General features: G+C 40.8%; 1 protein-coding gene across 6 annotated transcripts in view; it reads right to left on the reverse strand.

The window, feature by feature from the left end:
- Osbpl6 (oxysterol binding protein like 6) overlaps positions 1-8,712 on the reverse strand; it is a 73,694-nt gene extending 64,982 nt beyond the window's left edge. For all 6 annotated transcript variants that reach the window (XM_035446655.1, XM_035446654.1, XM_035446656.1 and 3 more), the window contains exon 1: positions 8,611-8,712. In XM_035446655.1, coding sequence (XP_035302546.1) covers positions 8,611-8,712 — 102 coding nt within the window. The remainder of the gene's footprint in view (positions 1-8,610) is intronic.
- Between the last annotated feature and the right edge of the window lie 12,824 nt (positions 8,713-21,536).

Raw genomic sequence — 21,536 nt, forward strand, 5'->3', positions numbered from 1 at the left:
TCCAGTCATCCTTATGAAGTCAGACTGTGTATATCTATGATATGTCTATGTATAGCATAAATATTTGCCGAAGGAAGAACAAACAGTTGTTGTAATATAGATGATGTCTTAGTCAGTGATCAGGCATGATTACATGACTGGAAGATAAAATACAGGTAAAAAAGGGTTGAGAGCTGGCCCAGCCCATGCCTCAGTGTGTTTAGAAAAGCACCCCCTATTTCCCACAGGGCATGTCTTTCATCTTCATTTAACTTCAGGTTTAAATTTATGTTTCTAAGGCTTATAACATGATTATCAAAAAAAGCTGACAGTTGAATGATAGAGAAACCCTGTATATAGTTATTGAAAAAAAAAAAAACCAAAGGGAAAACAGAACTGAAAAACATCCATGTTTTAAGCAATGGCGTCTTTTAGCTACTTTGGCATACTTTGTTTTTTACTACACATGCAATTATTAAAACCAAAACTGGAATTGTACTGTATTTCAGTTTAATAACCCGCTTTTTCAATTAACTTTCCCAAAGCATTAGATATTCTTCAAAAAAAAATTTAAATAGCTGTGTAAGACCTCACTGGATGGCTATGAAAGGCTGTTTATCTGCTTCCTCATTTCTGAATATTTTCTAATCCTTCACTGATACAAAATACTTTGATAAGCATTTTGTGCACAACTGTTCATATGCATATTAGACTAAAAAGTAGTATACGATCTTTGGTAATTTCATATATGAATATAGTACATTTAAATGGCTGTCTCTCCTATATAACTTATGTTGTTTCGTTAAGATATATTGTTTAGAAGCTAAATTACTGGTCCTGTAATATGAGCTTATTAAAGGTTTTCTATAAACACTGCTAGGTCCAAAAAACCATAAAGTCAATGCACACATGTGGCACAGGAAAAGCATGCGTGTCCATAAAGTCTCACCAGGGATGGATGTTACAAAACCAGCTTGTATTAAGTCAGTCTTACTCTTGGGATGTGAATTAGATGGCATGCATATGGGGGGGGGTGATATCTGCACAGTATTTGTAACCTAGACAGGTACAGTGCAGCGTGAGTGAAGCAGGTAAAAGTTTTACATTTGTTCCTTAAACAAAATAAAACTTTTATAGAGTTAGGGTCCTTCCACACGATGCTTGATAATCCTAATGAAACTCCTCAAAGTATATTCAGACTTCCAAACCCTAGAGAATAACAGTCTCCAGGGAATGACAGACTTCTAGGGCCTTTCCAACTGTCTACAGTGCAGTGGGTGCGGGGGAGGCCCTCTGGGATTCATGACCACCATTTATTTGGTGTTCTGCCTACAAATCTAACGAGCTGTGTTAAGCTTGAATCTGACAGACAGATTTGCTGCTGTAAAAATGCTATTCAAAACCAGCAAGCTGGGGGTGCATGAAAAAGCGAAGGCAGGCCTAGTGAACCATCGGGGCCCCTGCAGGAACCCCAGGAACAGCAGCAGACTCTTTCCCACTAATGATGATTTCTGCATCATTTGTAGGTAATGAGTGGCTAAGTGCCAGGTGTCAAATTTCTTTCCAGTGGTCTCTGTTTCAGCACTTGTCACATGTACTGAATGTACGCTGTAAACAGGAAACGACAGTGGTGGGGATCTCCAAGTGGTGGTGACAAGAAGAAGGCTGGTGGGGAATGCTGCTCATTACTTCTAATGGGAAAAAAAGGCTAACTGCAGCTTGCATTAAACAAACAAACGATCAAAACTTGGCATTCCAAAGCCAATAGATGCAATAAATATACAGGCGCATTAGCAAGTAACATGACGCTCACTAGGACAGCTATGCTCCATGACACCCATGAAGATTGCTTTGGGTAGCATTGCGTTTACAGTTTACTAGGCCCAAGAGCATATGGTCATGAGCACTGATGCTCAGGGGGAAACATGAGGGGGCCATACCAACCCAGAAGTGACTGACAGACCCCGCTTTACAGAGTTCTCCTCTAAGTACCCAGAAGGCCCTTCCCCTGGATGTCCAGCCTGACTGACTATGCAGTAAATAGCTCGATCAAACAGTGCAGTGACCAGAATAGGGCCTGGAGAAACAGACATCCAGAGAGCAAACCCTGTCTTCATCACACACTAGCTCTGGGCTATAGTGGCATATTTTAGTTCTTTGGAAAAGGCACTCATGGCCAGCCTTCCAAGGTGGATGGCTCATGATGTATCAGCTGCTGGTGGTGGTTGTTCTATTTACTCATAAACTCTGCCTAACACTTGGGATTTTCAGAATCCCCAATTTGCAAAAGGTTCTTAAATCAAAACTTCGGTAGAGCATCAAACTGTCACAAAGGAAATGCATTCACCCACCCACCCAACCAACCAAATGCTAACAAGGATCGACCCATCTTAACTTCCAAGATCAAAAGAGACTGGCATATTCAGGGCAGTGTGGCCATAGACAGAAATATTACTTTCTTATTGATGCTGGTCCTAAATTGAACTCCACACAAAACCTGGAATCTCCAAAAGGCTAAATTTAAATTGGAATAAAGTCAAGATTTGATTAACACTGAACACTAAAGATTTAGTCTTCAAAATCACTCCAGAGAGGACAGTGCAGATTTTCAAATCAGGTTTGGGGTCTTTCTACTGGCACATCTGCGGGACCACTGAATTCTACAGAGATGCAAGAATTCATGTTATTACTGCTCCCATTGGAGAAGACTCAATAGAAGTGGTTTAAACAGCAGGTTAGGTGTAAAATTGGAAATAGTTGTGTATTTCCTTTCAAAATTAGGCCACGTGGGGTTGGAGATGGCTCAGTTGGCAGAGCATTTGCTGCACAGCATGTGGATGACCTGTGATTGACTCTCCAAAACCCGCATACAAAGCTGACCAGTGCTGGAAAGCAGAGACAGGCAGCTCCCTGGGGCTCACTGGCCAGCCAGCTAGCCTAATCAGCAAGCCCCAGGTTCCAGCGAGAGAGCCTGCTTCAAAAATCAACATGTTAGGCTCCTGGGGAAAACATCTGAGGTTAATCTCCATACACACATGCATGCACAACCCCCCACCCCCGACACACATACACCTGCACACACACCTTCGTACCATGCACCCACCCACCCAAACAAATGTTAAATGTTTCAACATTAGAACACTTTTTAGAGTTTGAGATAACATTATATTTGGCACAACTCAAGGACAGAAACAGGTTTCATATTTATAAAAGAAGTATGGTCTATTTTAAAGTAGAACCCTGGTCCTCTCACTAAGATGCTCCAGGGAGTTAGCCAGAACAGACGTATGCCAATTCATTCCTAGATAAGCTGGGAGATGTGTTTACCACTGTCTGTCCAAGAAGAAAACTTATTATGAAAACCTAGTACACCAAGTATAGACATTTAGTTCTAGGAGCCTTTCATATGGGCTACAGATGCTGAAGTGGCTATCAGCACAGAGTCTATTGTCAACTGGTTATACCAGCACATAATCCTGCTGACTCATTGCCGGGGATGGCCTCACACATACCAGTGGGAACAACTGAAAGGACTATGGCTTGTTTTGAAATATACTGCACTTGCTAATACATAGGAAACTTTTGGATACTCACGTGTGATGTATAGTCTTGACTGTCAATTTGACTGGACTTAGATTCACCAAGAGAACATGCCCATGGCATGCCTGTGAGGATGAACTGAAGAAGGAAGATCTACTTCCTGACTGCAGATTCAATGTGACCAGTGGCCTCATATTCCCAACTGATATATCCCCCCCCATGATAGACTCTGCCCCCTTTTCCCTACCTTGTCTTTTGTAAAGATTTTGTTTTAGCAGCAACAAAAGTTAACTACTAAAGACTTGGGACACAGTTTGGTTGATCAGGTGCTTGTTGTGCAAGCATGAGAAGTTCAGTTCTCAGTCTAGAACTCCAGTAGAAAAACCCAGTTATCTAGCAGCATGAGTCTGCAGTCCCAGTGGTGGGAGAGGAGAGGCAAAAGCAGATCCTTGAAGCTCACTGGGCAGCTAGTCTAGTCAACCAATGAGCTTCAAGTTCAGTGAGAGGCCCTGTCTCAAAACATGAGATGGAGGGGCTGGAGGGTTAGGCAGATCCAGATTATAAGTGGCCTCATAGTCAATGCTCAGCAACTCAATGTCATTTGGATGTCCTGGAGGGCTTGGGGGAGAAGACTTCAGTCTACCTTGGATTTTGAAGAAAACACTCTGATTATCCTGTAAAGAATGCCCTGTGTGACAGAGGAGGGAAGAAACTGGAAGACCAAGTAGAAAACTATGGCAACATTCCAGATGAGGAACCTTGGTGGCTGAGACCAGAATGGAAGGGGAAGAGGTAAAAGGCAACTATCAGGTCAGGTGAAAAATCTACAGAGGTCTCTATTGGTCAAAAGCAAAATGTGAGACAAAGAGGACCCGAGGATATTTCCAGGAATCTTGGGATATATCCATGGAAATGAGAATTGTCATTTACTGAGAGGGAAATTGAAAAGAGGCAGCATTGAGAGGAGAATGATAAATTCGGTATAGGATACCTTAAGATCCATTAGCATTGAAGCGCATCTTCCTGAATAAGTTAAATATTAAGGCACAGGCCTACTGACATCAGGAGCCAGGCAGTCCATATAAAATAAATACTAGAGTAACTGACAAAGACCGTGTGGCTCATCAGGTTGAAAATGCTCCCATCTAAGCTGGAAGCCACTACTGAGACAATCAGTGTTGCCATTTAGGATCTGGGCACAGTGTCCCTACATCTTCCAGTTTATAAATGTAAGAAAAATCTGGATATTTTTAATAGACAAATATCAGGAAAAAAAAGTTTCAGAATCTACTAAATTCTAGAGGTGTTTGGTTAGCCAGAGGTTTTACTTCAGAACTTAACAGTAATCTTAATTGATATATAGTACCGAAGAAATGTTGTTCGTCTCAACTACCTTAATTAAAAAAACTTTCATTTCCATACACTTCAAGGGACAAGCTTTATTTGTGGAATGCTGGCTCACGAGAAAGCCTTAGATGTCTAATCAACTCTGGAAGTTTCATGGCATGTTTATATAGTGAAGCTGTGAGGTATGGCCAATCACACAGGCAATTATGTTAGGTGTCCTAACATCTTGTACCAGAGTCAAGGAAAACTTCTAGTGGAGTACATACTGAAGCCTTTGAGCTTGTTAAGGACTAAGTGGACCCCTGACCCTATCATTGGATGAAGAAACACTTAGTAAAATCCCAGGCACTGAGTCACACCATGTCCCCCTACCCCCACCCCCGTCTTCTGCTTTTCATCTGCTATGCTACATCACTTAGTGACAGGAAAGACAGCCAAGTGCTACTATGCACAGATGTTCTCTGCCTTATTTATCCACGAGGAAGAAAGAAGAGGGCAAATAAATCTGGCATGGAAAATTTGTAATAAAAAGACAAGACTAATAGCATCCTAAGCTTTCAAAAATACCCTGTTTAGAAAAGTTTACAACACAATGTTGAAGATCAACTCATAGATCAACAAAGCAAACAATTATAGAAATTATCCAAACGCTCTTTGACAAGGTCAGTAAAGGAGAAGGGAATGTGGTTTTGAATGGCCAGTGAGAGCCTCACATGAGCCATCTTTGATCTCTAAGAAGCATTAGATAGTGGAGGTGGTGGAGGTTGAGGTTGGGGTAGTATTCCACTCAGGGAAGAGAAGGAAGCGATACAGATGGGGCAGACTTAGGAATCACAATACACAATGTACATGTTGTGAAATCTGGTTTTACTTTCATAGGGAACAGGAAGCCTTTGAAACATTTCCTGACTGCCATATTCAGGGATTTTGAAATGATGAGGTTCTGAAGGCACTGGTGAGGCAAGAGTCCTCACAAGAATCTGGGAAAAGGTGATGAGAGTCTGGGCAGGGGAGCTGACAGTGGGAACAAAAGGAAATGATGTTCTAGTGGAAGAACATGATCTACAGAGTTGATCTAGGGACTTTAGGTGAAGCCAAGGAGGAAGACACAGAACAGATCCCGTGCCACTGAAAATGGTTCTCTGATAACAAACTGACTTATACATATTGCTTTATGTCACGGTCAGCGAGTGGGACATCTAAGCAAAATGCTTAATGAGCTCATCAGCACTGTGCACCTAGAACCTTCAAACAACAGGTAAATAAGGTGCATTAAAATACTACTGCGTTCTCTGCTGTGTGCTAGATCCTTCACTTATGTGATTAGGAGAAAGACAGTTGAAGTGTGCATCATAGCAGTATCTGTATGGATGTCTGACAATCAGGGGAGGAGAAGAGCGAATGAAGGATAATTTATCTCACTTCCTCTGTGCCTTTGTACAATATAGATGCGTATAAAAATACTACATTCCATCACAACTTATGCCAAACTCCCAAGTCCTTTACATTTATTCCATGTTGTAAATAGTGATGGAGGTGAGGTGGAAAGTGGATGATCTTTTATACTCTTCTTCTCTTTGAAAGAGATGAACAGGCACAAAAGAAAAGTCAAGAATGAAGCAGAGGAGAACGTCTTTGGGAGTATTTCCACCTGCTGAGATACACCATGACAAAAATAGCCATGCAGCCTTGGCTAGCCTGGAGCTCATGATGAAGCCTAGGCTGGTCTTGGTTCTGCCTGCCTCAGTCTCCCGAGTGTTGAGATTAAAGGCATGTGCTACTCTGTCCCAAAACAAACAAGCAAACATACAAACAAAATAGTACTTTCATGATGTCTATTATCTAAATTTCATATCAATTTACACACCCTCTTCCCTTCACCAGACTTCCACTCACAAGCCAGTCAGGAGCCATCCATTCTACCTTCAGGGGGCTTGCAGCAAGCCCGGGGTCTCCAGTGTTCCTGTTATTTGCACGTGGGGCCTAGAGCTCAGGTGCAGCAGGCAGATCAACAAGGCATGACAGCTGTTTCTATAGCAGTCATCAGTCTTTTTTTATTTACCACAGGTCTCCAGGGTGAGCTGGGTCAATGTCTTCCTGCTCCTTAGCAACCAGGAAGGCCATGTGACTTACAATTCCTCAGTTTAAATGCTCAGAGCAAGGGATAAAATAGAGAACTCACAAAGGGAAAGAACAGAGAGGCAGGTGAAGGGTAGCCTTGCCAACTTAGGGGACATCTCAGCATGCAATAGTTATTTTACACCAAGGGTTTCCTTCACAGTACTCTGAGACTCTGGAAATCTACAAATGCATTGCACTAAATATTACAACATCGAGGAACCACAGATTTAGTTATTAGTTAATGGCAGAGGTAATGCTAAGATAGTGTATGGGTATCTTGAACACTGTAACAAAAGGCACCAGCATTAAAAACTTCCCCAAGACCCTGTAGTTGGAATATCTGCATTAGGATCTGGGGAAATAAACACATATGAAATCACCAGTTTGTACAGACTGCCCTGGAATTTCTTGCTCTAAGTGGCAAGGGTATGCTGGGAGGGCTTGAGGTTGAGGGTTCTCTCCAAAATACCCACAGACATGCATTCCCACTGCTGTGGATCCATATCTGAGTTGTCCATTTAAAGACACACATGCAATGAATTATTAACAGCTGATGCACAGCCTGGCACCATGGCTAACACCTATAATTGCAGCAGTTGGAGGCTGACACAGGAGAATTGCTGAAAGCTTGAGATCAGCTTGGCTACACAGTCAGTTCCAGGCCAGCCAGACATGTGAGATTCTGTGTCAAAAAAGCAAAAAACAAACAAACACAAAAAGAAAAAGGAAAACACCAAACTGATATTTTACATTAATGGGAATGGTGCAGAGTTGTGAGGAACCTTGCAAGACTATTCACTAAGTAAAACTCACCCAAAGGAAAATTCCCATAAAAAGTTGACAGCATCCTTGTAAATTTCCACTTATACAACCAAATTACTATCGTAAGACACATACTATGGAAAACTGTTATTCCTGTCTGCGCTGGCTGAAACGCCACTGTTGTGTCTTTGGCAGCATTTATATGATAGATCCCCTCATAACCATGACAGCAGAGCAGTCCCCCAAACACCAATGCAGCAACTGCAAACAAAAATAGCTTTACAGAAGTGGATCAAATGGGACAATGGGTGCGTTCTACCATAAATCAGCTCTGACACTGTACTTCCTCTGCTGCCTTTGAAAACTGCGCAGTCTTTGCCGCTCAAGGTTCCCGGACACTACAATTTCATTTGTCTCCTAACTCCTGAGTCTGACAGTGACTAGGTCCCAAGGAACCTTGCAGAGGTTACAGCTTGTAGGGCATTGTTGATCTTACAAAAAGTCTCCTGGGGGTTCATGGGTTCTTTTGCACCTTGCTGAAGAAGAGATACTTGAACATCACAGTCCTGATACTGGCTCCATAGCCAGGTGTCCATGGTGAGAAGAACAGGCTTCCCAGAGGAACCCTGCTCCATTCTGTTGTCTGCACCCTGAACACCCCACCCTCAAAACAAAACAAAACAAAACAAAACAAAACAAAACAAAGAGAAGCCAGTGTAACAGTTTCACACAAAACAAGGGGGTAACCTGTGATGTAAAGGACTTCACAACAAACTTTCAGATTCAGTTAGCAATCCCACACTATCCAAACAGGGTTCTGTTTGCAGAAAACGATAAAACACAGTGAGAATCTTCTCCTACCTGCCTGCTTTCCCTCTGAGAGGATGTTGAAGAGGAGGCACTTCTATGGGTCGGAGTGGATGTTTTATGAGCAGGGGATATGCCCTTCTCGTCTGAACTCATCGCTGCAATTACTCTAGGGATGTGCACATGAGACCATCCCAAACCTCTTTCCAACTCCCAGACAAAGAACCAGACGATATGCAGCTTTAGTCCATCTTGCACAAATCAGACTGGAGCAGGAAAGCGCAGGCCACTACTGAGGTGTCCAAACCACCTAAAAAACGAAACAAAGTCTCATTTTATTTAAAAAGAAATAGAATTCATTATATTTAGGGGAAAATTAATTTGTATTAAGAAAGGAAAGAACACACACTTAGAAGAACCAGAGACATCGAAGTTGGAGGCACAAGTTATGATTCCTATATGAATTCCAAAATTTCTGTATGTGTAAGGACATTGCATATAACTCTATAGTTATATTTTCAGACTTTCTAACATTATGTTAATGGAGTACGTGAACTTGTATGTGTTCAATAGGATTGTAGTGACCATCCAGTTACAGACAAGATTTGAAACAGCAATACCTAGGTTGGGCAGGTAACTCAATGGTAGAACATTTGTCAAGGCTCTGGGTTTAATTTGAACACCAGAAACTAAAAATTAATTATTAATTTAAGAAGAACAATCCCAATAATTAAGAGAACTTTAATGAACTTGTAAACCTGAATATTCTAAATGATTGAAACTTGTAATCCCTTCTTGGGATTTTAAATCCCCTGCTATTATATTAAAATAAAAACTACTTAGCTGAGCTAGAGAAATGGCTCAACAGTTAAAGAGCACTGGCTGTTCTCCCAGAGAACCCAGGTAAAATTCCCAGCACCCACATGGTGGCTTACATTCTGTAACTCTTGGTTTTTTTTTTTTTTTTTTTTTTTTTTTTTTTTTTGTGGTTGGGGGTGGTGTACCAGCTCCTTCTTCTGATCTACAAGGGGCATGATACATAGACATACATTCAGGTAAAACATCCACATACATTAAAAACAAAAATCTTAAAAAAAAAAAACTTTAAAAAATAAAAATAAACTGCATATTGTCCAAACTGGAAGACTAGACCTTAAGGCAAAACTAGCCTTTGTAAGTCATAAATTCAAAGAGCCAAAAGCTCATTTGTTGAGCATCAGTAAGGCTTTGGCTTTGACTGGCAAATGGCAGTCCGCACTTGCAAATGACCATCTACTCTGTTAAAGGGAGGCAATCTAGTAAGTGTGAATAAAGACTCTGAAGCCAGGAAGCAGAAAAATGAGAAGCTGTTTGGATCCTTTTTTTTTTTTTTTTTTTGGTCCGAGATGTTTTACGAGTAGATGCTGACACTTGAGCCAAAAATCTGGCAACTTAGTGATGTGTTCAAATGCCCCCAAGGGATGGTGCTGAAACGGCCAACTTATTAAACCACTATCTACTCAGAAGGAAATGCAATCCAAGTTTCAGGCCCTCTGTTAGTCTCTGATATACAACCCACTTCCCTTTCTCTTCCCCCCTCTCCTTCCCTTCCTCCTGTTGTCCCCACCTCTTTCTTCTTCCTTTTCTTCCTCTTCCCCTCCCTCCACACCCCCTCTGTACATCTAACTGCACTGTCTTCATTTGTCTTCTCCAGTATTAATGATAATCTTATTTTAATTTAATATGACATTTCCAGGGTAACTTGTTTGTGATGAAAGGCCCAGCCATGTTCAGTCTTATTGCATTATGAATACACTGAAAACTGTCAAAACAAAGAAAACAACTGATAAAGAATTAAATGAATCCAAGGATCAAATTTTGAGTTTATTATTATTGTTATCTATCTATAAATTTGGGGTCTCTTGTGTTTTTAAACAAAAAGTGTTGTGTGACTTTTCCTGGGAGATTGGGACAACTCACCTCTGATAGTGAACCAATGACAGATCAAAGTTCAACTTAGAGAAGCAATGAGTTTATTGAGGTTACTTACAGGAGTATGGGTGAGGGGTTACATAGAAGAATGGACAACCCAAAGCAACTGCATCACTGAAAAACCCCTCCTAGGACAGTTCATGAAAGCTAGATCCCTCCAGTTCTCTGTATGGCTTGTGGGCAGCTTGACTGGTGGGAGAATCCTCTGTTCGCCACAAATGTTACTGCTTATGTATGAAGAGGAGCCTTGTGAATTGTGTGAAGTTCTAGGAACTTCCTGAGTCTTGTAAGTTTTAGTTGCTTCCTGAATCTTAGAGAACCTCTCTTGAGTATGGACTGTTTCAATTGGGCAGAAACTGCTCCACAACAAAAGCATTTCAAATATCCACAGCAATTCAAATGATTTTTACATTTCATCCTAACCAGGCATCAAACGTTGGATTACCTGCTTTGTTTTTAATGCATTACAAAAGGAATTTTAAATTCTGTTCAAAGTTTGAACCTATGTATTCTTTATTCCTAGAGTGTAAGATTAACTATGACCTAAGAAAAAAATTTATTTCATCTCCAATGAAGCACATTTTCAGAAACTGCCTAAACAGTGTAGTAAGCCCAAGACCATACATTTTAAAGTCGTCATCAATACAATTACTATATTCAACAAGGAAAAAAATGACTCAAAATAACAGTAACATGAGAGCAGAAAACCTCATTTTTCTCTCATTTCCCCCCTCATATCAGTAGGAGCACAAATATTGTGAACTGCTGCAACGTTTCCATTTACTTACGCTGAATGAAGTACAATTCAGATTTATGATCCAGGGACCAAATTAGGGGACACTTCTAGAACTTGCTGTTTAAAGGCACCATTAGTGATATGTGACTGGAAAGCGTTTGAAAGGAAAGGTCTCTGAGTTAAGCTGTGACGCTGTATGAATGAGCTCCAAGTCCTAAGGGCTTAAAGAAGGGCTCACTGCCTTCATGCATCCTTCAGGCTGAATATAGAGGTACTGAGAATCCCTGCACTCCACACTGATAAAGCATCGGACACCATAATGGGAAGCAAGGAGCCTTGGCAGAAGCACAGGCTAGTTCTCAGCTGCTGCATATAGATGACAGTCACTTCCACTCAAATGTATTGTTCGAAAGAAGTCAAATGGCCCCACTCAAGTGAGTGGCCCATGAAATCAGTTCCATGGGATAGAGGAAGGAAATCTGAGCAGACTAGTGTAAGACATTATAAAAATAAAGGAAGCTTGGATGATATATTGATTTCAAACAGCATGTCACTGAGTGTTCCTGTTATTCTTTCTTAGTCAAAGCAGAACCAAAAACATTAACAAGGGTGATCTTTATTTGCTGAAGTTGAATCAATTCAAAACTAGCACAGGTTCAAACCAAACAAAATTCCAGCACAGTGAATTTTAAATGGCAAATTTGAGTGTGAACCCAATATAGTTGGCACTAATCATCTACTGGCAAAGATTAGAAGCCATACAAAGAAAAGAAAGCCAAAGTGTGTGTGTGTGTGTGTGTGTGTGTGTGTATGCAAGATCTGAAACATCTGTGAAAAATGATTCCCTTTGTGGAAATAAAATCCATACAAAGAAAATAGAAAGCCTATTTAGGCTGGGCGTTGGTGGTGCACACCTTTAATCCCAGCACTTGGGAGTCAGAGGACAGGCGGATCTTTGTGAGTTCAAGGCCAGCCTGGTCTACAGAGCGAGTGCCAGGATAGGCTCCAAAGCTACACAGAGAAACCCTGTCTCGAAAAAGCAAAAAAAAAAAAAAAAAAGTAAGTCTATTTAGAATAAGGGAGGTAGCTCTAGAACACAAGTGTTTTCCCAAATAAGAAAAATGCTGTTGCTAGGCGGTGGTGGTGCACACCTTTAATCTCAGCACTCAGGAGGTAGAAGCAGGTGGATCTCTGTGAGTTCAAGGACAGTCTGGTCTACAGAGTGAGTTCCAGGACAGCCAAGGCTTGACAACAAAAAAACAAAAGAAAGAAAAACCGTGTCTTTGACAGAGCTCAGACAAGTTTGGAGACAATGGAATTGACCTAGTTAGGAACTTGAAGCTATTAATAACATCAGAATTAGGATTCAGTAGTTAAAGTGATGCTAACACACTATAGCATGCTTCTTAAGGGAAGAAGTTTATCATACTGTATTTATTATTACCCTGTAGAAGCCTGCTTGTTTTCTAATGAGAGACAGAAAGAGGGTGGATCCAGACAATGGGAGGGGAGGTGGGGAAGAGCCGAGGGGAACCATAATCAGGATATATATTATCTGAGAAAAAAAATCTATTTTCAATAAAAGGAAGAAATATTAGAATAGGTTACTAAAAAAAAGAAATACACAGGATGAATAAAAGGCTAAGAGAATGTCTGGAGAAAGTAAAGAAAGGAAAACAGACAGACAAAACTGAAGTCATCTTGCAGATGAAAAAGGCCTAGGAAACAACAATGAATGGGAGCTAACAGGAACAGGAGGCAACTAGCTGGATCTACAGATAAAAATGATCCCAATCAATGACTAAAATGAATGATACCCAAATATTTCCTGATCACACTTTAGCAGGAAAATAACTCAAATTACGACCCCAGTGAAATCAGTGAATTTAGATTGCACTGTGGGAAGCAATTCAATGAATTAAAAGTTAATCATAAGGTAAGAGCAAGAAAGGGTTTTGAAAGCACACTTTCAATGAAAGTGAAAGCATGTCTCATCTTAAGTTGAAGAAAATTTAAATGGTATTAAAGAATATTTGGAAATAGATGTAAGTCAAAACCTACAGCACTCAACCCTCTGCTCTACCTCCAGGGTCCTCTGGCTCTGTCTGTCGGACAGTGTGACTTCTCCATGTGTGGCCTTCATCATTCATGTTATTACACAAGAAAGAATAAAGGCAAACAGCCTGCATTTATATACTCACAAAATTACAAGAGACATCTAGAGAATGAACACATAACTGAATATTTTACAATAGTTCAAGAGTTATTTCTTTGAATTAACAAAAAAAAGTATGCAGACTAACCAATGAAAGGAGAGAGAACTGTTAACGGATAAAAATAAATAAATATACCAAGGAATAAAAGACACAGAGTTGGGAAATTATTGTCACAAATTATAACAACTAAGAATAATAAGTCAAATATTCTAGAACCATCCTAGTAGACTCAAAGTATGCCATCCATTTAGAATCCATTCCCAATACTAAAAGCTCCTAGAAACTATAAGGCTATATCTTTATATGTTGGTGGTATTTCTGTAGAAATGCAACCCCTCCCCAACACACACACCTGTCAATCCAGCATAACAACAAAGTAAGAATAAAACCAGTAACCAGGACAGCCAGGGTTAAACAGAGAATGCACCCCCACACACACCCAAAACAAACAAAAAGCCCAAGGTAAAACATGATGCTGGTTGTGGCCTGAGTAACACTGTCCTTAAAGTGCTGGGCAGTCTATGACATAATTGTCCATCTGAAATACTCAATTAGGGCTGGGGAGCTTGCTCAGGAGTTCAAACATCTGCCATGCATGCACCAGGATCTGCCCACATAAAAGGCAGGTATGGTGGTGTATGCCTTGTTTCCAGTGCTGAGGGGAAGCGACAGGAGTTTCCTGGGGGCTTGGTAACCCAATCATGATTGTGACTGTGAGCTCCAGGATCAGGAAGCGACTGAGAGCTGGGCGTTGGTGGCACACACCTTTAATCCCAGCACTCGGGAGGCAGAGGCAGGTGGATCTCTGTAAGTTCGAGGCCAGCCTGGTCTCCAGAGTGAGTGCCAGGATAGTCTCCAAAGCTACACAGAGAAACCCTGTCTGGAAAACAACAACAACAAAAAGAGAAGTGACTGGGGAAGACATCTCAACATCAACCTCTGGCCTCCACAGGTGCACACATACAGTACACACTCACCCACCCACAGACACACACACACACAGACACACACAGAAATTCAAACATGAAATGTTGGGAATTAAGGAATATTTTCTGGGTAAAGATTTAACTCAAGGGCTGACACTGTAGCTCAGTGGTAGAGTGTTTGTCTAGCATGCATGGTGCTCTTGGTTCAATCCCCAGCATTGCCAGGGGCTGGGGTGAGGGAGGGGGGACTTTTAAAAGACATATTTCAAAGCAGGGCATGGTAGCTCACACCTGTACTCCAAATACTCAAGGGTCAGGAGGATGGCTATGAATTTGAGGCCAGTCTGAACTATACAATGAATTCCAGGGTATCCTAGACTGCAATTAGAGTCACCCAGTCTCAAAACAAAAGCAAAACCTCTCCAAAACAAGACAAACCATAAAGATATAAAATGCCATAAATTTATAGAGGACCTCCAGGGACAATTCCTCTTGAATGCATACATAGATTTGCAGGAGCAGCTACTATCACCTTGCATTTTCTGTGCGTTCAGCATTGTTCTGAGTGCTGTGAACATAATTCAGCTAACTGCCACAGATTGAGTTTGAGGCAATGCTTTTATATTCCTCTTTGCATGAACGATGAAAGTTAGGCCAGAAGGTAGTCACCTAATGGGTTTGTCTTTGGGTGCAGACACCTGACTGTGGCTGCAGCCAGTGAAGACAGCCATTGTACACACATACACAGGTGTGATCACTGTCGTACCATCACAGAGCGCAACACAGGCAGGTGATCACACGGAAGGGGAGGGATGTATGACATCTAGGCCACATACTGTGTGCAGTCTTCACATTTGTGTTTGCTATGGAGGTGCAGGTGCTGGGAATGGATTCCAGGGCTTTGCTCACACCAGGCAAGTGCTCTGTTGCTGGGCTACATTCTCAGCTCACAGCTTTCAAATGTGGTGGACGGGGAAAGAATAAAGTAGGGAAAAGAAGAATAAAAAGAGAATCTGGATTTTGTATTTGGATTCATTCTTATACTGAACTAAACATTATAATCCTACTCAGCCGTGCGTGCATTCAAGCTACTTAGTATCCTAGGAAATGCAGATAGAGCAGTGGAACAAAGCAGAGAATCTACCAACAGCAGCAACAACAAAATCAGTGAGAATATTTTCAATGAGCTATAAAACTATCAGAAAAAAGCTGAAAACCTTACTTTGAGCCAAATATACTGCAAAAGCCTTAAGCTTTTAAACGTAAAACAAAACCCATAAAAGCATTAGAAAAAAGTTTAAAACAAACATGAACCAGAGTGGAGTACAGAATAACTTATTAATAATGGTATTTGAGCCCCCCCAAAAAAAACACTTGGAAAAATGTTAATTCGACAAAGGTCTAGTGTTTTTAATATCTAAAAATTCTTCTGAATCAGTAACATAAAAATGATAACAATACAGACAGAGAATGACTGAGGCAATTCCCAAAGGAAGTGACATAAATGACCAGTAGATTGCTAGTGGTAGTCTAAAGTCTTTGCCCTTTCCAGGAGAGTTTAATTTGAGCAATTCTAATGCAATTTTTGCTAAGGAAATCATGAGGCAGGTAAAAGACAGACACAATGAGACAGACAGAGGCAATCCCCTCCACCCAATTAAAAAATATTTATTCTCTTTTACAATGGGATTAGATTATTTTCTTTTACAACGGATATAGATTATCTCTGTAACTACTCATAATAAAGCTATTTTCATTTGAAAAGGGCATTTCAGGACTAAATGCCCTAAAGACAACAATTGTATGTTAAATGGAAAATTAAATCTTCTAAATAATTCAAAAGACATATATGTTGTATGGAAAAATATAAATCAGACATGTTAAAATGTAGTTGAGTTTTATTTCATTTCTGTGAAGTAGAAGGCCAGAAAGAGCATGACAATGATAATGGTAGACACACATTCCCTGACTCATTCTGTTTCTGAGTGGATGTGGCGACATAGGATCAGTGCAAGAGAATCCTGAAACACATTTACACTGTGAATAAAGGGGTGTGTGTGTGTGTGTGTGTGTGTGTGTGTAATCAAACTAGAGTCTCCTGGGAAGAGGGAACGTCAATTGAAGATTGCCTCCATCATACTGACCTATGAACATTTTTAAATCACTGATTAATGATTGACGTGGGTTGGCCTAACCCACAGTGGGCTGTGCCACCCCTGTGCTGATGGCCCTGGGTTTAATAAAAGCAGACTGGGGAAAGCAATCCAGTGAGCCGTCTCCTCCATGGTGTCTGTTTCAGCTTCTGTCTCCAAGTTCCTGCTTGAGTTCCTCCCCTGACTCACCTCAATCATGGGCTGTAACTTCTGAAATAAATGAAACCATTCCTTCCCCGAGTTGTTTTTGGTCCATGTTTTATCACAGCAACAGAAACCAAACAAGAACAGTATGTTACATTCATGAGCATAGTCAGGCCAGCATAACGACCAACTGCCAAATAACATCCAAGCCTTTTGGCCTTGAAAAATCATAAAAGGAAATATGATTATACATTTTTATACTACTTTAACCATTTGTAGGGAAATCACTGCACTAGGTACATAAAATCTTGGTTAAAAAACAAAACAAAACAAAACAAAATCTGATTTGACCCAATAAGGAAAATAATTCCTTATTACACTTTACTTATGGCTTCCCTCTAGTAAAAGTATTTATAACAAAGGCTTCCCCTTTCTTCTTCATTTATTTATTTATTTATTTATTTATTTATTTTATTTGCATATTTATTTATTTATTTAGAGACAAGGTTTCTCTGTATAGCCTTGGTTGTCTTGGAATTTGATCTGTAGACTAGGTTGGCCTCTTTAGTGCTGGGATTAAAGGCGTATGCCACCGCTGGAGGGCTGGGCTTTCCCCTTCTTTATCCCACACTGCCTCTTGCTTTTGTTATGTTTTGGTTTTAGGTTTTGAGATAGGGTCTCACTTTGTAGCCCAGAATTCTAGATCTTCCTGCCTAAGTCTGTGTGTTGGTATTTACATACCACAGCACCACCACCACGACATTGCTCCTAGTTCTCCTAACGGCTATAAATCTTACTCAGTGTTTTACAAGTTCATGTTCTAACTATTTATTGGTAGTTGTACATGTGGAAGTCTCAGGAACATTATCCTAAATCTGTCATTTCCTAATGACAAATCTCTGTGAAATTACAGTGTGTTGTATTTATCTGAAAACTGTAATTTGAACTAATGCATTACTAATTGGGACATATGCCCCTAAATTTAATCATTACATTTTCTTTTCTACCTAATTTTATTTTTCTACTTGAGATGGAATTTGTGACAGTTCCAATAATCGTCATAAAGACATCAAGGCGTCTATGACCAAATCACCCTGAATAGTCTCCTCTGATCTGGGAAGCTAAGCAGGGTCAGGCCTGGTTAGTACTTGGATGGGAGTACTAAAGATGGAATGATTTATCTTGAACAACCTCTATCATTCTCTCCCCCAGATGATCCTTCTCTGGACATCGGTTAGTTTTACAATGAACAAAGCACACATCACCTTTTAAACATTTCTCAACAAGCTAAAAATAACACAAAGAAAAAAAGCATGGCAGTAATCCCAGCACTCAGGAGGTTTGCAGGTTTGAGGTTAGCCTGGATAATGCCTTATCTCCAGACAGAACAGGAAAACAGGCAGGGGTGGTGGCACAGGCCTTTAACCCTAGCAATTGGGAGGCAATAGCATACATGTCTATAAGTTCGAGGCCAGCCTACTTTACACAGTGAGTTCCTGACCAGTCATAGTTACATGGTGAAACTTTGTCTCAAAACAACAAAAGAAGCCAGACAAGGTGGTATACGCCATTCCTTTAACCCCAGCACTGGGAGGCAGAGGCAGGTGGATCTCTGTGAGTTCAAGGCCAGCATGGTTCCAAAGTTCCAAGACAGCCAGGGCTATACAGAGAAACCCTATCTCGAAAAACCAAAACCCAACCCCCCCCCAAAAAAAAGGGTGGGGGAGACTCTGATTCTATGCTTGAAACAATTAAATTAAAAAAAAAAGGATTTGAGATCAGAATCCTACAAAGAGAAGAATAAAGAAGGCCCACCTTGTTCCATTAGTCTTCTCTGTCGTGTGGAGGGAAAGGCAGTTAAAGAGTAGCAGGTTCTGACCATGTGTGAGGTGAGCCACTGAATACTTCCTTCCAGTTCACAGGAGCATTCCACTTTCCTCTATATAAATGAGGAGAACAGGGCCTAGGAAGGTAATGACTGCCCAGCCCTCAGCTTGCTGCCATCTGTTTGTTGTTAGTCTCCACAGGCACTCACCTTTCTGAAGGAACTGTGATCTGTTCCAGTTGAGGAAACCTTGGGAACTGAGGATATAATACTTATCATGAGACCACAGACTTTGATTAGCACTTGGGTCACCAGCCCTGCTGACATGGGACACTCTGTTTCTGTCCCCTGGCCTAATTTTTAAAGACTGTCCTGTCACTTTTCATTCATCATTGGGTTTTGACCTCTGCTGGAACATTAAAAAGGAAGACTGAGTAATGCCACCGTGTGCATCACAACAGGAAAAATAACCTCAAGAAATACAGTTCCTGATGATGCTAACAAGCAAGAACAACAGGAAACAAAACTTTCACCTCTACTCTGCAACCTTAGAATTCATAAATTTTCATCCAGTTTGTACAAATTGTTATTCAGGCACAGGTGACCTTGAAGGTGCCCTATTCTGGAGAGGAATTTTTTGTCAAAACAACTGTTCTCCACATGGAGCTGATGGGTGGACTAAAGTTAAAATGTCCCTAATGTGACCCTTGTACACAGCTGTTGGAAATAAAAAAAAATGGTGTAGCTGCTGTAGAAATCAAATGGTTCAGCTATTCCTTAAGTGTTTTTAAATAGTTACCATGTGATTAATTCCATCTCTAAGTAAGTGCCCAAAAGAACTGAAGACTGTATGTAGTGCACACCATACACTCACGTACACACCATACAATCCCAAAATGCAGAAACAACCTCAATGTCGACATAGGAATAAAGTATGGGGCAGTCATAGAACAGAATATTACTTAGCCTTAAAGAGAAGGGTGACATGGGTGTATTAGTCAGAGTCCTCCATAGTCACAGAACTTATGGAATGAATCAATCTCTCTCTCACACATATGTGTGTGAATGTATGGAAAGTTCAAGAATCCAGTAGTTGTTCAGTCCCACAAGGCTGGGTGTCTCAGCTGGTCTTCAGTATATGATGGAATCCTGAGGAAGTAGACTCTAATGACAGTAAAGGAATGGATGTCCTAGCAAGGTGAGGGCAAGCAAGCAAAGAGCAAAAGCTTCCTTCTTCTACATCCGTATATAGACTTCCAGTAGAAGGCATGGCCTATATTAAAGGTGTGTCTTCCTGCCTCAAGATTTGGATTAAAGGCATGTGTCTTCCAGCTTTAAGATCTAGATCAAGGGCAGACGTCTCCTTGCCTCAAGATCCGGATCAAAGGTATGTGTCTTCTTACCCCAAAGGTCTGAACTAGAGTGGATTCACCCACTTCAAACCAAGCAGAAAATCTCTCACAGGTTTGCTCTCCATATCTGGATTGTAGTTCATTCCAGATATAGTCCAGTTGAGAACCAAGAATAGCTATCACAATGGATGAGCACTGAGGGCAACATGCTACATGAAACAAGCCACATACAAAAGGGCAATTGCTGCATGGCTGCATTCCTACTGGAGACCCAGAGTCAGAATTATACAGACAATAGGAGTGGTGGTTACCTGGATTTTGGGGGTACAGAACTTATACTTATAGGACTGGGTCTATAATTCTAATTTGGAAAATGTGAACTGGGTCTAAAATTCTAATTTGGATGGTAAATGTGAATTTACTCATGCCAAAACACTTTTCACTTAAAGTTGTAAATTAGATGTGAAATGATATATGTGTGTGATCACCACAAAAAAAATCCCCCGTGATCTCCTTTGCTGACTTGTACAACACAGGGCACTATTTTACACTATTTTGCAGCCACGTTTCATCATCACACAATCTTTCCTATTAGAATTGCCATTCCATCCATATCATGTCCCCACTTCCACATGCTATCAAACATGTTCTGCTCTCTGTTTATTTGACTTGATTCTACAGCACCCCTGAGGGAAGGGGCAATATGACTTTTGTCATTGTGGTTATATGTCACAAGCCACAAACACTATTCAGGCTGTGTACTGAGCTTATGATGTCAGTTAGATTCCAGCCCTTCCATTATACCCATTAAGCAGTTGACTGGACACACAAACTGCCTCCGGATAACCACTCTCAAGCCAGTTCTTTGATATTATAGTATCTGCTTGAAGATAACCCAAAATAACTCAAATGAATTACAAGCTTCAGTTTCTTATCTATTCAGAAGTCATTTGAGAAAAAGACTATACAAAGTTCAGCCTTCCCAAGAGAAAACTTCCTTAAAAAAAGACCTGCCAGGGTACTAATGGAACCCAAGGGACCTTAAGGCATTATTAAGCTTTATCCTTCCTACTGCTGAGTTACCCATGAGGGATAGGGAAGACGTGACAGCATCAGTTCTTTTGAAACACAGCCGACTGACTAGCCTGGCTGCACAAAACTGTGGCACCTGCCACCTACTAATTTGCTGGCCATCATCAGGCTTAATCACAGACATTTCAGGGACAGAATTTTGAGAAATAGCCACCCGTTGAGAACGCCAAGGTTTGGGCTAGTTGCTATGCATATGTCAGGGTGTATACAATGCTAAGTTAGGTCAGAGAAAGATGAGCTGGCTTAGGAGATCTACAGCAGGGACCCACATATTTCAGCCTCGTAAACTCATTCAACTGGGGTGGTGGCCTTTGTGCAGATGTAGTGCTGAGGTCAGGAACCTGCTGTGTGTTCCCCTCCTCAGCTCAGGCTTCAGAGGTACCCTGGAATTGGCCACAGTGGTGGAGGGGGCGAGGGAGTGTGTATGTCACTATACTGTTCACAAGCACAAGTTTCTTGCACTGATATTTTATTTTTATATTAAAAATATCTCATGGATTATGAAAGCAATCCCAACTCATACTAGAAATATGATCTAAACATCAACACAAGATAGAGAATGATA

Source organism: Cricetulus griseus, chromosome 6 (genome assembly GCF_003668045.3).
Source record: "Cricetulus griseus strain 17A/GY chromosome 6, alternate assembly CriGri-PICRH-1.0, whole genome shotgun sequence".
In the NCBI taxonomy this organism is placed as follows: Eukaryota; Metazoa; Chordata; class Mammalia; order Rodentia; family Cricetidae; genus Cricetulus; species Cricetulus griseus.